General features: G+C 53.9%; 1 protein-coding gene across 2 annotated transcripts in view; it reads right to left on the reverse strand.

Annotated features, from left to right (window-relative positions):
* The window catches only part of MAP2K4 (mitogen-activated protein kinase kinase 4), a 104870-nt gene extending 92148 nt beyond the window's left edge, over nt 1-12722 (reverse strand). Inside the window, exon 1 of one of the 2 annotated variants that reach the window (XM_087751330.1) lies at nt 12414-12722. In XM_087751330.1, coding sequence (XP_087607456.1) covers nt 12414-12513 — 100 coding nt within the window. In that variant the 5' untranslated portion in view covers nt 12514-12722. The remainder of the gene's footprint in view (nt 1-12413) is intronic. The other variant, XM_087751331.1, reaches the window with a different exon arrangement.
* Between the last annotated feature and the right edge of the window lie 4292 nt (nt 12723-17014).

Below are 17014 nucleotides of genomic sequence, written 5' to 3' on the forward strand. Positions count from 1 at the left end.
TGTGGTAGGAGCTCTTGGGCACCCAGCTTGCTGGTGTCTCTAAGGGGGGAGCGAAGGGCTTATCGTACCAGCTGGGCTGCGGCTGATCCGGGCAGAGCGAGCGTGAGTGTGCGTGCACGCACGGGGGGAGGCCAGACAGGATCCTCTCATTGCGTTTCCATTCTGTGATTATTTTTCTTTTATTTTTAAAGAGATTTCCAAGGGTCTTTGTCTTTCTTTGAGTCCTAACATGGACCAGAGCATATCAAACTCACAGTCATCTAAAACAACTGCCATACTTGGGACTGAGGGAACTTTTCTTCTAGCATATACTGGTTACCTTGTTCCTCCGAAGCACTGGGCAAAATAACTTCACAGGATCACGTGTAAGTTCTGTTCACAATTACCATTTCTGCAGTATCCAAAGTAGCGGGAACAGCCTCTTCCTCCAGCACATCACAGTGGCAGCTTATGGACTTCAACTATGGGTAGAAATTTGGAATAAACTATTGCTGTGAAACTGCTGTGAATGCGGAGAATGCCGTAACCCACGGCGAACAGGGACACTCGGCTTCGTCATCCCCTGGAGCTCTCTGGATGTAACACTGACAGAGCAGACGCTTGTTCTCCTGGCACATCAGTCAATGAGTCAAGCAGCAGCAGCTCCTGCCAGCTTGGACAAAGACGACCCAACCTTCACCTTCACCAGCTCGGCTGTCACAGAGCAACCAATATTGGTTGCTAAACCCACATCTCTTGAACGTGATGCCCAAATGGATAGCAAGATTTTGACCCCAGTATTATTACATCTGCAGTTTGGTGCATCACTCCACAGTGTGGACAATCAACCAGTTGAAGAACGTTGCCACAGAGCGTTCGTTGTGTTTGGTTTGGGTCTCAAAGACGCACCAGCACAGGATTACTCTGAGGGAGGACACGAATGCTGGGCAGTCAGAGCTTCACTGCCAAAGAAGTCAGAGTATTAATCAGATTTGAGAGGAAAACCCAACACAAACCTTCCCAGAAAGCTTCTATTTACTAAATGGAAATAGCACCGTGGACAAGCGGCTCCTGGACTCCGTCCCAGGTGCTGTGAGAGCAGCACAGTGCCCTGGCACGAGGCAGAGTGCAGCTCAGACCTTTGGCAGCTCAGCAACGAAGCAGGTTCCCTGCTGCCAGTTCAGTTACGGGCTCCTGTTCAAGTCAGTCGTGACTAAGACCCATCTATATTAAAGCGAATGACCAGCCCCAGAAACATCTCATGTCTTCGCTGAAATAAACCCTGCATTCACACATTCTTCATTTACAGTTTATTTTTGTAGGGCAGGAAAAAAAGCAGCCGTACTGACAAATCAGACTTGGAATTTCCAGTTCAAGTCACAGAAGATCCCAAATCATGTCCCTGACGGGGGAACCAGGCGAGCCCTCCCACACGAGCGTACAGACAGACACACGCGGGCCACAGACACCAGCTCCCACCGCTCCTGTCTCAACCTTCGCCACTGCCACGCTTGCTGAGATCCTTCTCCCATTTGCTCTGCTGCAGTCCTCGTTGGCAGGATCGGCAGGGGTGAGGCCACGGGAACAGGCCAGAGAGTAAATTCTTGTTCTCGGCCCCAAGGATGTCCAGCACTGATGCACGGTAGCAAAGCTTACCCTGTAGGAAGCGTATTTGGCCACCACTCTGGCATAACCAGCTGGGCAGACAAGCTCCAGGATGTTACTCCAACTCTTCTCAAAAAGAAATAAATTAATTAGAAACATATTTTAAAATAGATTTTGCATTTCCAGGAGAACGTTGGCAAGCTTATTCAGATATTCAACAGCGTCTGCCCCCAGCGCAGCAAGAACTCAACTGCCAAGCTGCTGCCTAAAGCAGCACATCTCCAAACCTTTACATCCAACCCCTTCTTCCAATAGAAGTCCGAGCTCATTCACAACTCCTCTGCATAAACTTGCTTACGTACTTACGCCATACAGTCACCCTTTCTAGTTACAACAGCTGGGCTACATCAGATCAGAAAGGAGAAAGTTGACCTCTCTTTTCCCCAAATCAGCAAGGAAACCAGCTTCAAAAGCAGACATCCAAACACCCCAGTTTCCACATGCTGACTGTTCCTGCTACCACAAGGCAAAAAATACCTGCAAGACAGGACAAAACTCCCGTGTCCATCCGCGGCTCTGGGCTGCCAGTCTTGACCAGCCCTACAAAGCAGTTCTGATCCTCCTCCTCCTCCTTCCTACCCTCTGCCGATCCACGTTTGAGTGGGACAGGAGGAAAGAAGAGGACATCAAAGGTAGGGCGAGGTTTCCAGTGTTTGGCGTGAGACCAGGTCCTGAACTGACGCTGTTCAGGAGGGGAACTGGTCTTTACAGGAAAACTCAGACACGGTCCCATCACTCCCCAGAAGGGATTTCCAAATGCAATGCTTTTGTTTTAGTCCATAACCCCTCCCAGGTCAAAGCAACACAGCCGTGTGTTTGTAAAGGAAACTGTTTTATCTCTGTCCACAAACCTCTTCAAAGTACAAACACTTTGCTCTCTGGTCCAAAAGCAAAGCGATGGCTAATTCAGTTCAGAGAACCGCTTCCAGGGAGTTGGGTCCAAAGCAAACCATAAAACCCTTTTGGTCCACAGAAAAAAATAAGCCTAGACAAAAACTGATAAAGGAATCAACTCCCTTTCGACTCAGCTCTGTCTGCTCCCAGCAGCTGTCCTCCTTACACCACAGGGCATCTCCTGAAGCACCTCAGAAAGATCAGATAAATTATTCAAAACACAGACTAATTCCTGGCGCTTGGACTCTTTGTTCCCTCCAGGATCAGTGCGAGCCGTCTGCTTCCTGGAGGGCTCGCTCTGCCTCCAGTAAAGGGCAAACACAAAGGCTTCGATTTGCAAAAGAGGAAATCAATTTAGCAGCTAATAAATACGCAATTTGTGCAATATCCATACTCTCCATCTCCCTCGATGCTCATACAAAAGTTAATGGGCCGTACCCTGCTAAGCACAAAGTTATTGCACACGTTCACGTGAACGGCAGCTTAGCTCGTTTGAGAGCAGAACCAGGAGGGAGACGGGGAGCAGATGCTTGGCAACACCATGTTGTATTTCCTCACAAACAGCAATAGCAGAGATCCCGCCACGGAGGGCTACAGCCTGAGGAGTCAAGGTCACAGGTTTTGGAAGATGCTCTGCAGCATCACATGACGGTCCTGACGCAAATCCAGGCCAACGATATCTCACACGCCCCGCGCGGGGTCCGTGCAGGCGCGGAGCAGGCACCCGACGGGCGGTGCAGAGCGCTGCGCAAGGACCTTTGCTTACTGGTAGCCTGGTCTCCTCAAAAATTCACAGACTCTGCGCACGGGGACCTAAATAAACCTATGAAATCTAATAAAAGTCATGCTTGCACCTTTCCACCTAACGATGGGGAGGCACAAACACTCTACAGATGCACAAACTACAGAACTTACCTTGAAGCAACAACCAGCTAAGTAGACCGAGAAATGCACATCACGGGTATTGCCGTGGCCAAGGCATGCTCAAACACCGAGGCAGAGCACGTTTTCAATTCTCTCTTCCCCCCTTATCGTCATTTCCAAACGTATTTGGCTGCCAAAGTTCATCAGTCTTCTTTTAAATCCTTTGGTTTAAAATGAACCCCTCCCATCCTCTGGGTGCTCCGCGTTTACCATGTTAAATCACATGAATTAGTTCAAGTCTGCCCTACTGCAAGTCTCCCTGCAGCCTATCCTTTCCTTCAACTTCAACAAGTGTCTCGGAAAAAAAGACCGCTCCAGTCCGGCACAGTTACTAAGAGGTAAAAACACTGGAATTAAAGGCAGGCAGGAAGCAAATTAGTTCCAATATGGTGCTCTTCTAACTCATAAGTTACTGTACACCAGAGCGCTGATTTCTTACACTTGCGGCTTGCCAGCGCAATGCAACCGTGGAAATTTGCTTGATCCCTGACAAGCAAAAACACACACACAAGAAAGAAAAAAACCCAAACAAACCCACAAACAGAAAAATAGGAGCCAGATTACCTAATGGAGCCCACCGCCCACACCAACGATGCACCCAGGAAAGACAGCGGCTGGGGAGGCCACACGAATTATTCTGGCGGCGGGGCAGCCTGGCGACAGAGAGGCTCCTCGGTGAGCCAGAAGCATCAGGCTGTCCCGCGGCCGCACACCTCTGCCCTGCCAGCAACGCCAGCTATGAGGGCTGGCTGCCTCAGACACTGACACTGTGTCAGCGCCCGACTTCGGCTTGCGAAGGGACTCGCTTCCAGGTGCAAGCAACTGACTTAGGCTTAGATTAGCGGGCAGGGGACTTAGGGTGAACATACGCCCAGTGGGCCACAGGCACGGTTTGATAAGCGATGGAGCCAATCCACCGTGCTCCCCGCCCGCCCCTGGGAAAGGGGGTTTCCTCCCTCCCGCCACCCCAGCAGCGTCGTCCTACTCCCTCGGCGGCACCGCAGCTCGGGGAGCTCTGCCTCCTCGGGGGGAAGGCTGGCTCCTGAGCTGGGACCGGCCACAGGGCCAGGGCACCCACACGGCCTCCGCAAGGGAGGTGCCTACAAGGTGAACAGAGAGAGGGGCTGTATAGGTTAAAGGTATATCCGTACCAGCACTCGCAGTCAACACAAAACTCGTGAACACCCCTTCGAGAGGCTGCTACACATCGTGCCACCTGCAGCGGCGGGTCTCCAAGCATCTTACGTACAGTTTATACAAGTCCACTTAGCAAACCTCAGCAAGAGATTTGTAAGAGATAAATTGTCCAACAACTCAGCAATGGTATAAGGAGGTGGGGTGGGGATATAAAACAGGGTGCAGAATCACAGCAAAAATTACTTTGTCTTGTTCAGACAACCAGAGGGACCCTGAGTTAAAACCAAAGAGGGCTTCAGGGCTGCGCAAATCCTTCCTGCAACCTCAGCCCAGAAGAACGAGATGAAACGCACCCCTCCTTGCAATTCCATGCTTTATGGACAATGACTTAACCCCTAGGCACCTTCAGAATAACTTAGAGCGCTTTCTTTCTCGTTGATTTTGATAATTAAATATGTTTATATTTTAACAGCCACCCTGAACATCTAAGTCAGTCACCTACGGAGAGGGGTGAGCCTCACGGCTTTTGTTTCAGATACCCTCCGAACAGAAGTGCCATCATCACCGAAGCGTGGCACGTGTATACGGAGGGACAACTAACACGCATTAGCTATTCCACCGCCAGAGCCTAGCAGAGACAGAGCGTTCAAGTTACCTACGAGCTGAACTGAAGAAACACAGGTGAAGCGTCTCTCACTAGGGATTTACCATGCGTTAACTACTGCACGTTAATTAATCCAGCTACAGCAACACACCTTTTTAAAAGGACGAAATTTTTCAGTGCTCCACAGGCACTGCACTATCATTTACCCATTGCTCACGCATTTCTTCTGAAATCAAACAAGCCTGCAACATAAAAAGAAATCGGAGGATCTAGAAGACAAACAAAAGCCCTTTGCGGGGAACGCCAGCAGACTGGAATAACGCCGTGCAGGATTCGCGTTACTGAAGACATCGGCCAAGTGAGCAGCACGGTGACTGCACAGGGAGGCTGCTGGAGGGCTCCTCTGCCAGCAACCAACACCCAACACCCAGGAACCGACCAAACCGATACAAAGAAAAAAAAAAACAACAGCTTGAAAATGCAATAACTACTGGACCAATTGACTTAAAGACACAGATTCTCTTGAACTGGTGTCTTTACAGGGACTGGGTTTCTCGTTGTAGAAGAGATGTTAGAGCCCAACCATAAATGACCAGGACCAACACAGGAATTCCCAAAAGGTTTGTTCATCCCTCCAAAGCAGGAGGCCAGACTGTACAAGAATAATAATAATCCACCCTGACCCGAATATGCACGGAAGAGTCCGCACCCCAAAGTGACAATCCCTGAACCATGATGGAACTGTTCAACTGCCAAAATCAGCCAGGTTTCCCTCACCCTTCCCACGCCCCGAGCGGGACGCTGTTCTCAGGACGCAGCAGAAGGGCAACAAAAACACACACATCTAAGGAGGCATTTATACCTTTGGTGAATACAGTGCAGTCCATTTTAAATAAGGTACGTGAGACCTGGGAACATAACCAGCTCCTTTTGGAAGCGGGTCCAGATCAGTGCACTCCAGCCTTTGAGAGGATGCCAGAAGCATCGCATCCATTCAGAGATTTTTGTACCTTCTTTATAAGCGTCACTTCAGTGAAATTTGGGCGGACATCTGCTGCCGGTTCCTGCCCCGCAGGGCACAGCACTACACCAACACCCCGTGCCACTTCTTTCTCTCCTGCAGTTTTTCCTTCCAGCCTCCCCAGGCTACAGCAGCTATTCCTCCCCTTGGGAAGGAGACCTCCATTTTTCTTTCAACTCACATAACATTTTGTCTAACCTAAATCCAACAGAAGACATCTGACTTCAAAGGCAGCAATCACGTCCCATCTGTACAATGCTAACAAGGTGTTCGTGTGTGTTTGATACACGCAGAGCTTGATGTGGTTACACGAGACTCCTGTAAGTAATGTTTCACTGCACGCACGCCGGGACTATGAATAAATTTAATTCGGGGGACTCCTCAACAAAATCAAGTCTGGAAAGTACACATTTTCTTCTTTTTTTTTTTTTTGCTTCCTCACAAAACTCATCTTCCTCTTGCTAGATGGCCCTCGTTTTGACAGGCAACAGCGTGATTTCCACCCCTGTCAGCTCCATCAAATCAGTCTAAAATAACTGAAAAGCCTCCCAGCATCTGATGAGACTAACTAGTATTTCCGGGCTGCACCTTTATGAGGAAAACAGACATATTAAGAATGTCGGTTGATTACAAGTAAACCAAAATGGAAACCTGAAATGGAAAAACATACGTTTACACATAAAAACAGTCCTACACGCGCAGGTGTACGCTAAGACTCAAACACAAAGCAGATATCGTCAGCCATATCCTGGCAGAGAAACCGTACAGGAATAAACTGGTAGGCACAAACGAACTAAAATACATTGGTTTGCTCACCGCGCAACTATCTTTACCTTCCATCATAAACGCAGACGTGTCCAAGTAGACGTACACCCATCAATCTGACAAAGCTGCCAGTGTCAGCTTGCACCAGCGGCGTACGTTAACACACACCGGTTGTGCAATTCCACTGTGGGCAAGAGTAAGTGCAGCCACCTTCTGATTTTATTCAATCAGTTCCCACCTGCTAAAGACCGAACTCACTTTGTCTACATTAGAATAAGAACAGGTAATTAACACACAGCGACGGATAACGCTTATTTTACCACCTACTGAGGACAAGGATTAATTCTCCCCTCCAGTCCCCTCTCTTCTTATCTTGCTCTTTTCTGTCTTGTTTTGTTATCTACATCATATGTTTCATTTTACCTGGCCACTGACATGCTGCTTCATACCTCATCTGCTGCTCCCTTTGCTTCACAACCCCTCCACCTCTCCACTGTCGTCTTGTTCCCCGAATTCCCCTCTTTGAGGTTCCCTAAGCAAACTGCCGTGTTCACTGGCGCTTCTCTTACTTTCCCCATGCTTTATGCCCCTCGGCTCAGAGAGGTTCAGTCCACCCTCCAGCCTTCTGACAGCGCCCACGTTGCGCCCCAGCAGATCCAACATCTCAACATCAAGGCATCAACATCTCACTCCTCTCCTGCCAGGCCTGGGTCCAGGAGCGCCTTCAGCAGCAGGGAGAAGAGCTGCTCCGGTCACTGCTTGCACTCACAAAGGCAGCAACACAAAGAGGAGGAGGATACAGGAGTCATGGCTGCTCTTACCAAATTCCCATACTGAGGATTGTACCGGACACAGCGATGCCCACAAATGGTTTCAAGTAATATTCTGCTTTTGGCAGCACTGTCTGAAGTAACTACGATTACCCCAAAGACACAGCACAGATTACACACTGGCACCAAATGCAGCTGACCACAGTGACTGACAAAGTCCATCGCAGTGCTCATCAATTCTGTCATCTGCCAAACACAAACGATTCTTGACCTCTCAAAAAGCCTCCCACAACCTCTTTTCCACCAGTCAGAGAAAGGTACGGGGCAGAGCTTCCTCCTACGTAGGCAGAAACCCATCTCCCAACTCCAATACGTCACCGATGTCCTGAACGGCATCCCAGGACGAGAGCGGGACTCTAGTTAGTCTCTTGATGCACTCAGACAGACACCCCTCAGCCACCTCCCTGCCCACGTTCCTCACCTCATATGCACAGGGGACTCTTTAACCAGATACGGACCTTCTCTGATGTTTGCCAAAAGCAGGCAGGTTATGGCTGCGGGGGGGTAGAGAGAGCAAAGGCCTCAATGGGGGAGCAGACAGGACCACACATGTGAAGGGAACCGAGAATCCCAAATTCCAGCTGAACGGGTCAGGAATTCCCACCCAACACATCTGAACCATCATGTACGCTCTGAAAAGACATATACAGTATGTATGCTTTGCTTTTGAAAGACACCAGAGCACACCAAGCAGCAAGTACTCTGAGAAGTCCCAGTTGCCTCCAGTCTTCCTGCACGCCGACCGCAGGAACAGCCAGTTATAAGAGATTCCAGCTCCTGCTTGGCACTGGAGGTAAGACGAGTGACTCCACAAGTTGCAATTAGAATCAAAATTGTTCCTATGCCTTGGAATTAATTACATTTCTAGACTTCACACCACTGTTCTCCAAATGATCATTTTCTACATAATGTCAGCAGTAAAGACTATTACTAATTTTGGCAATGAGAGAAAGGCAAAATCGCTCCAGTTACAGTTTGGGTGTTGTTTTTCCTTAAATCACTGTCAAAGATCCTACTTCTCACAGAATCTCTGTTTTCTCCAAAAAACATCCAGGACACTAAATACGCAGGACTGCTCCTGGACTTTTAACATGGCACGTAACTAAGAAGGACAACGATTCTTCACACCAGCGGTCACCAGCATCCAGACAGACTTCAGCTGGCACGCAACAAACAAAAATCACCACTTCAAAAATTATGAAATAGGATCTATTTTCAAGACTGAGAATTCCAGCTCTCCTTTGTCTCTGAGCTGTCAACCACGCCTTGAACATGGCACCATCAACTGCGCTGGCCACAGGGACCCTTTGGGAAGACACGAAGCTCCCAGGTTCAGGGGCACGAACAGCTGATGCAACTAGGCAGGAGACCACACGAGCATGAAGCTGCAACGTGCAAAACACTAAGGGTAAGAAGACCTCAAGCAACCCCTTGCTCGATCGCAAGCCTTGAGGGCCATGGCTGCACGGTAAGCCCAGCATGAGGACAGCTACGTGTCCCTGCATCTCAGTATTGTCACCTGGAGAAGCTTTAGCCTGTGCGCATCCAACACTGTAGGATATCAGATTAGAAATAAAACAGGGTGGCCTGTAGAGACCTTCTGAATCTGCTGCCCTTGCTCCAGACGTTAACGTGGTGGGCCTCAATTTCCGTGAAGACTTCTCCCCTGCACCACAACCTGCCTTCTCCTTACCCCCAGCCCCTGCCGGACTCCCCAACAGTAGATACCCCTTGCAAAACCACCAGCCCTCGTCCCGACACAGAAACCCCCTGCGAGAGGCTCTAACCTCCAGCCAGCTTGCCCAAGCACGCGTCCTCTGGGCACAGTCTCCAAAAGCGACAGACCGCTGTCCGGAGGAGCACTGCCACAGCCCCTGCCACCGGCTGGAGCCACGGGAGCCGTCCCACCCCCTCCCGCTCCCACCACCTCCCTCGCAGCAGCAGTTGCACAAGCTGGGTCAGAGAGTGTTTCTGGCTGAAAATTAACTGAGCAAAACTTTTTTTTAAACTATAATTACTTGTTTCCAGCTTAATGACTTCCCTGCTCCACCTCACCATACCGTTTAAGCCAATTAAATCAACACTGACGCAGTCCTACCTACTTTTCTCCCCACCCAGCAACGCATTCCCGCACCTCCCTCCCGCCAGCGCTCGCCCGACCCCGCCACAAGCAAACGCTGGGCATCCGAACTGCGGAAAACTCGCCCCTTTGGGGTGGGTTTGCTTTGCGACAGCTCGGCTTCCCTGGGCGTCAGCAGGGAGCCCGCACCGGGGAGACGCGTGCTTGGGGCAAGGCCCTGGTGCACCTCCAGGAGCAGCCGGACCCGCCCCACCGGACCGCAGGCCACCTGCGGACACGTCCAGCCCCTTCCCACCCCACCCACGGACTCCCGCGGCTTTGCGCAGCGGTTGCACGGCACCAGAGGGTTGTTGTCCTCCTGGCATGGAGCTTCTTGCTGGTTCCAGCAACCTGCCCTCACCTCCACGGCCGCAGCACCCTGCTCCTCCGTGGCCCACCCAGGATCCTACACTCAGCTCCTCCCAGAGCACCTAAGCACTCAGCTGTTACCTTAAAAAAAAAAAAAAAAGGAAAAACCTAACACCAGCTTTCACCACAAGTACTTGCACATCATCCAACTGGCCTTGTCACCCCAAATTCATATTTAAATAGCCACTTCCAACCAAATACAAAAGAAACAACTGCCCTTCCTCCGCCTGGAGAAAGGAGGCCCATGCTACATCACCACAAACCTACCGGGCATCCCAGGCTCTCCAGTCAGGGTGCAAAACCAACTCGCAGCCCTGAAAATACACAGGATTCAGAGGAACGATTCATAAATGTGAAAAACAGGGGTCGGATGGAAAACCAAGGGGCAACACGGAGAGTTGTAACTGCACCGCAACGAGGCTATTTCTTGTTTTATCACAACCGCTTTGGCACATCGCAGTCAAGTTTTTAATCCATGCACTTCATTTACAAGATTTGGGATTCTGGTGTCTGAAAGGTGTTGTAAGCATGGATAATACCACCCTCCCGGGGCCCCACAGGTGCCCGCTCCTTCATCTAGCAAGCAAAGAGCTTCACACAGAGGAAGCTGCAAACAGCAACAATTCACCTTTTTATTCTAAGTGTACCAAACTCTTTAATCTATAGCATCAGTTCTCTGCCCGAATAGGTCCCCGTCAGTCTCCGTGCAGTCTGCCCTAGCAGAACAGAACACAGACTACAGCAAACAACTGCGACAAACGTTATTTGCTGAGTGCCTGCACCTCTCTCGCAGGGAGCGCGACCTTTCCTGCTTCTATGAAAAAATAAAGAAAGAGTTCCCAAAACAGGGCAAACAGCTTCTTTAGCATTACCATCCCCGTATTAAATAAAAAAAAAAGTAAACAAACCAGCACTGCATCACCTCAGTCTAAAATGTTGTTCAAGCAGAGAGTATTTTTCAATGGTCTAACTTTAAAGGCAGAACTCAAACGGTGTTTGCTGTGGCTTTTCTGACAAATAAACATCCACCGCTTTTGCAAGAGCGCTCAACCATCAACAAGTGCAGGCGGGAACCCTGGCAACATGACCCTACCGTAACACCGCAGATTTCCAGCAGAATAAAGCAAAACTGAACCAGAAGTTCACGGAGGCACTGGGTTTACGTGTATTTCCCAAGGCAGATGTTTAAGTACCCGGGCACGGAGGGGCACGGAGGCCAGCCGGCGGAGCTGGGGAGCAGCGGGCCGGGCCGGGCCAGGGCAGAGCCGCCCTGCCGCCGGCCGAGGCGCTCAGATCCACCGGCGCGGCCGCCCGCCCGCTCCCCCCGCCGGGGCCGCCTCCCGGGCAGCACGGCGGGGCTCCGGGCGTCACTCGGGCCGGGCCCCCGGGACGCCGCTGCCCGCGGCCTGCGCGGGTCACCCCGGAGAGGCCGCCAAACCGTCCCCGGCTGGAAGAAGCCCGAGCCGCGTCCAGCCCGGCCTTTGTCCCGCCCCGCGGCTCCCCGCTGCCGCCCGGGGCGGCGCGGCCCCCGCCGAGGGCAGCGCCCCGGCGCAGGCTCCGCGCCGCCGGGCAGCCCTGGCCGCGGGGCCGCCCTTCCTCCCGGGGAGCCGGGCGGGCGCGGCCGGGCCGCCGAGCGGGGCCGGGCGCGGCGGGCGGCGGCAGCCGCAGGGAGCGAAGGGCAGGGCCCGGAGCGGGGCCTGCCGGGGCCCGGCCGAGCCCCCCCCCCCCCCCCCGCCGGCGCCCCTGCGCCCCGGGGCCGCGCCGTGGGTTCCCCGCGGTCAGCGCCGCTGCGGACGGCGGGCACGGCCGCGCCCCGGCCCCGGCGGGGTCCCGAGGGCCGCGGCCCGCCCGGGCCGGGGCCCAGCGCGGGGGGGCACGGGGCGGCCGGCGCCGCCAGCACACCCCCCCCCCCCCCCCCCCCCCGGGGGTTCGTCCTCGGGAGCGGCCGCCCGGCGGCGCCGCGCTCGGCCCGGGCAGGGCAAGCCCCGCGGCGGGCACCGCGCTCCGGGGGCCCGGCCCGGCCCGCCGCGGCCTAGAGCGGGGCGCGCCGCCCGGCCCGGAAGCGGCGGCGGCGGCCGGGCCGCGGCCTAGCGCGGGGCTGCTTACCCTGCATGCTGCTGGCGGCGGCGTGCGCCTGCGGGCCGCCCGCGCCCGGCCCGCTCCCGCCGCCGGCGCCGGAGCCGCTGCTGGGGCTGGGAGTCGCCATTGTGTGCGCGGAGAGGGAGCAGCGCGGCGGCTGCAATGCAGCAGGGACCCTCCCAGGCAGGACACCTAGAGCCCCGCCGCCGTATAGCAGCCGCCGCAGCCGCCCCGTCCGCCCCCGGGCTGGGGCCGCCGCTTAACCCCTCCCAGGCGGGGCGCCCGCAGCCCCGGCGCCCTGCGGCAGCCGCTGCGGCGGGGCGGGAGCGGGCGCTGCCTCCCGCGGGGAGGGGGAAGCCCCCGCCGCCCCCGGGGCCGGGCTCCCCGCCGGGCCCCTGCCCGCGCCGCCGCGCTGCCTGCCCCGGGCCGCGGCCCCGGTGCCTCCCCCCGGCCCCAGCCCGGTGCCCGCAGCCCCGCTCGGCTCCCGCCTCCTCAGGCCGGAGGGGCTTCGCCCCCTCCCGTCGCCCTGGGCCCCCCGGGCCCCGCCGCGGCGCCGTGTCCCGCACGGTTCGCCCGGCAGCCCGCTGCCCGCGGGTGCCCAACGGCCTCCTCAACTCTGTCTCCCGCCTTCGCGCCCGGGGAGGCCCCTCGAGGCCCAGCCGCTGCTCCAAGCACTTCCCTCGGATTTCCCATCTTCACCCATGACTTTTCCTCACACACAAGCAGCTACTTGCAAACTTCTCGTGTCTCCCTGAGACCTCTTCCCTGGCCCCCACGGGGCGCAACTTCCCCTGTGTTTGCCACGATACCCAGGGCATCATCCCCTTTCTGCCACCATCTGTCTCCTCCACGTTTTCTTTCCTCCCTGAGCCACTGCTGTTCCTTCCAGCACATCGTTTCCGATCCTACCCCTAACTCCACCAAACTTACACCCTTAGTCGTAGGGAGAGCACACGCCGGGAATCAGAGCAGTGAAATGGGTCCCCCAGAGACGTGGGCTCTCTCTCCAGCCCGCTGCACGACTTGGGCAAGTCCCTTCACCCACAAGAGCCCTCGCTTCCTTATCTACGTAACAGCAGCAGTACTGACCTCCTTTATGAATTGAGATCCGCTGCTGAAAGAGCTGGACACCTGGGTGCTAGACAGCGGCATGCGGACTCTTTCCTTCATTGCCCAGGCTTCTCCGTGCTTCTCATGAAGGTGGTGATAGAGCAAACACCTCAAGTGCTGAACATGTTCTGGATGTGCCTCCAGAAGCTGCCAACCATTGCCCTGTGTGCAAATGTAAATGCAATGGGGAAAGAGGTTGGGGCAGGAGCTGTGTCCCCTTCTGGCCTTCATTTTTTCTTCTTTCTTCCCCAGCTCAGCTCATCTTTATTTATCTCACCTCATGTTAAGGCCAAGATTTTTCTTTCCTCTTGTGCTTTCAGCTTGGGAAAGCATCTTCTCCCATCCTAAAGTCTTCTGGTTTCCCTGCTCAGCTGCACGTGGGGCCAGGGAGATAGGCTGAGACCCAAGACGCAGTCCCTGGGGCACAGGAGCCCAGCCTCCTGCCCGAACCCTGCTCTCCAGTGAACAGCTCTGCAGAGCTCGCCTCTGTCAGGAGGTGGGAAAAGGGGGCAGAGCTGGTCCTCACCATCTCCCTCTTTCTGCTCGATCCTCCCAACCCCTGCTAGTCCAACAAAGTCATCTTCCTCCCAGTCAGGGATGCAGCTTTCCTTTGCCTTGGGGAACACCATCACCTCCGCGCGCACGCGGGCCAAAATCCCAGTACCCTATTTGCTGGTTTTGAACTTGGGCTGCTACCCTGCGCTGTCCCACCTGCCCTCTGCTCTCTCTGGCCGACCCAAGGCTGCGTGCAGTCTGTCCCCTCCGCCGCTTCGGTTGGAGAGGAGCGGGATGCAGCCGTGCCCAGAGCTTCCCACAAGAACAGCCCTTCCCGGCTGTGGTTTGTGTGGGCACCAGGGGTGGTAGCCACCAGTGCCAGCGCCTGGCAGAGCCGGTGACAACGACCACAGAGCCCAGGGCATGCAGCAGCACAAGCACACGTGTCCAGGTGAAGGTGTGCCCTTACCCTCTCCTCTCATATTCCCACGTGGGACACCTCACCGCCTAGCAGAAAGCGGGATCCCAACGCTGTATCTTCACCTGCCTAATGCCAAGGAGCACCCAGGACGGCTGCTCTGCAAGGAAGGATTCGCAGGAGCGGAGCATAACACGGTGGACGGGCAGTGGCCTCAGCAGCAAGAGCCCAGACCCGAGCAAGGCGAGCAGGGCAGGTCCCATGGCAGTAACCGGGGTCAGCCTGGACTCCAGACAAGTCTACTGCAACGAGGCCGATCTGAGGTTAAGTCAAGTCCCCAGGTCAGGGTCTGGCTCATGGCCCCAGGGCATGGCCAGGCACAGCAGCAACACAGCTGTATCGTAGCTGAGGTGGCAACCAAAGTAAAAGCTTTGGCTAAAAACAGCTCCCAAGGGAAAGAGTGAAGAGTGGTTTCTCCAACCCCTGGCTCTTCCAGCTTTTTTCCAAAGCGCTTACTAAAGCGCTTGCTCCTACCAGCAAACTGGCCTTAAATGCTGAGAGTTAGACCCCTGGAGAGGGGGGTACAGTCCAGGCCCTGACATGAAAGACATTCCCCCCCTAGTTCCACAACTTCCCTTTCTCTTCCCTCCCTTGCTTAAGCCTCCGCTTCTGCCTTCACCAAGAGCCCAGGTCCAAAGTCGGCATCTTGCAGGCTGTGACACAGAAACCCAGGGCCTGCTGGCAAACACTGGCAGAAGCCAACAGCTGGCTTCCACCTCTACTTTGTGCCACCTGCATGTGGTTTGCTTACAGGTCGGTAAAATCATCCTGTTTAGCCTTGCCCCCTGCAAATCTGGGAGGATCAACAATACCTGTCCTGACAGATGTTTGTGAAACCTGTTCCTTAAGACCTCCAGTGATGGAGATTGCGCCATCCCCCCGCAATCTGTTCTGGCACGCTTCTATCCTGACATTATCTGGAAGCCTAACTTAAGCTTTTTTGTCTGAGCTGAAATCCTTTGTATCCTGTCCTGTTTGCCACAGCCGTGGCCGCCTTTGCAATGACCTCTTAGGCACCTGCTGACTGTAATGTTTCCCTTCCCCTCCTCGCTCCGCTTTCTGTTCTACAGACTACATCCACTGGTTTCTTTCAGCCTTTCTTCATGTTTTCTGTGCCTCCCATCATCATCCATGACCTCCTTTGACTTTTTTTTTTTTCTATTGACCTGCATGTTTTGCAGTACAGTGTCCCTAGCTAGGCACATTACTCCAGCTTCTCTTGGAGCCTGCACTCCTGGCTCAGATGCTCCAGGGTGGCGTTCGTTGCTGGTGTTCAGTTTGCTCTCCATTATATCTTGGACTCTTTTTTGGAAAACTGCATCCACCCAGTTGTTCCCTCACTTGTATTTGCATTGCTCACTGTTGGTAAAGGTAATGCTCGAAGTTGTACCTGTTGAATTTTGCCCTATGGGTTTCAGCCCATTTCGCCCATTTGTCAGTCTGGTGCTGGATTCTGTTGGCTTTGCTGTCCTTCACAGCCTAGAGCACTCTGCAGGTTTAATAAGGCACTCATGGGTGTTACTCATCCAGGCTGTTAACTGAAGTAATTAAAAAGATCTGGCATCAGAATGGACCCCTGCAAAAATCCCTTCAATATGTCCTTCCATGTTGACAACCACTGGCAATTAGCACTTGAGGTACAATTATCTCACCAGCTTTGCACTCACCACGTGGTCATATCTTCTTAAAAGAAGGTTGGGACGGCCAGTGTTAAAAACCTTCCTGAAGTCAACATATATGACGTCTGCTACTTTTCACTTTATGCCTAAAAAACTGTGCCAATCCAGGCCATCAGACTGGTTTGTCGGCATTTGCTCCCGACGAGTGCACGGTGGCGGTTGTCCATCCCCTCGCTGCACGCTGGGTGCACACAAGTGCCTTGTTTAACGAGTTGTTCCAGAACTTTTCTGGGAATTGAGAAGGACTTTAAATTAGAATTAAAGAAGGCAGCTGACAAAGCATAAACAAGATCAATTTGGGTGAGCTCTATAAAGCTAAGGAGGTAGGAAGAAGGTTATTAATATAGGATTATAGTAAGGGCAAGAAGGAGGTCAATCTGTGGAACACTTCAGACATGTACCCCCTGGAGCGAGTAAATCGGTGAACATGGGGCTCCTCCCCATCTCAGTAAGGTGGGCTCCATCCTTCCTGCTCATGGCACCCGACCCACCAGCTAAGGCAACTAAAACCAAAGCCCTTTGGGCAATATCAGCTGTGTAACCACGCATTCATCTCCAGATGTCCCTGTCTGAATCGCAGGCAGGGTCCTGAGGCCCCCGAGCTCTTCACCTGTCCACCCGGAGCCTCTTAACCAGCTTTGGTCTGATCCAAACTGATCATCTGTGGTCATTCATGGCAGCGTCATCGGTGTCCGCAGGGATGGGCGCTGCTGGGGAGTGGGTCACTGGGATGGGTGACTCTGGCAGTGTTTCAGTAACATCGCTGGTACAGGCTCTTGGGAAACAGCCCGGCTCTCCCGATGTCACGGCTTGGCTGCGGGGTCCATCCCCGCAGCGCTCCCGTTGGAAAGCCTCTGTCCTTTACA

Source organism: Nipponia nippon, unplaced genomic scaffold, assembly GCF_047370975.1.
Source record: "Nipponia nippon isolate SJK-2023a ecotype South Korea unplaced genomic scaffold, ASM4737097v1 scaffold_14, whole genome shotgun sequence".
NCBI classification, from domain to species: Eukaryota; Metazoa; Chordata; class Aves; order Pelecaniformes; family Threskiornithidae; genus Nipponia; species Nipponia nippon.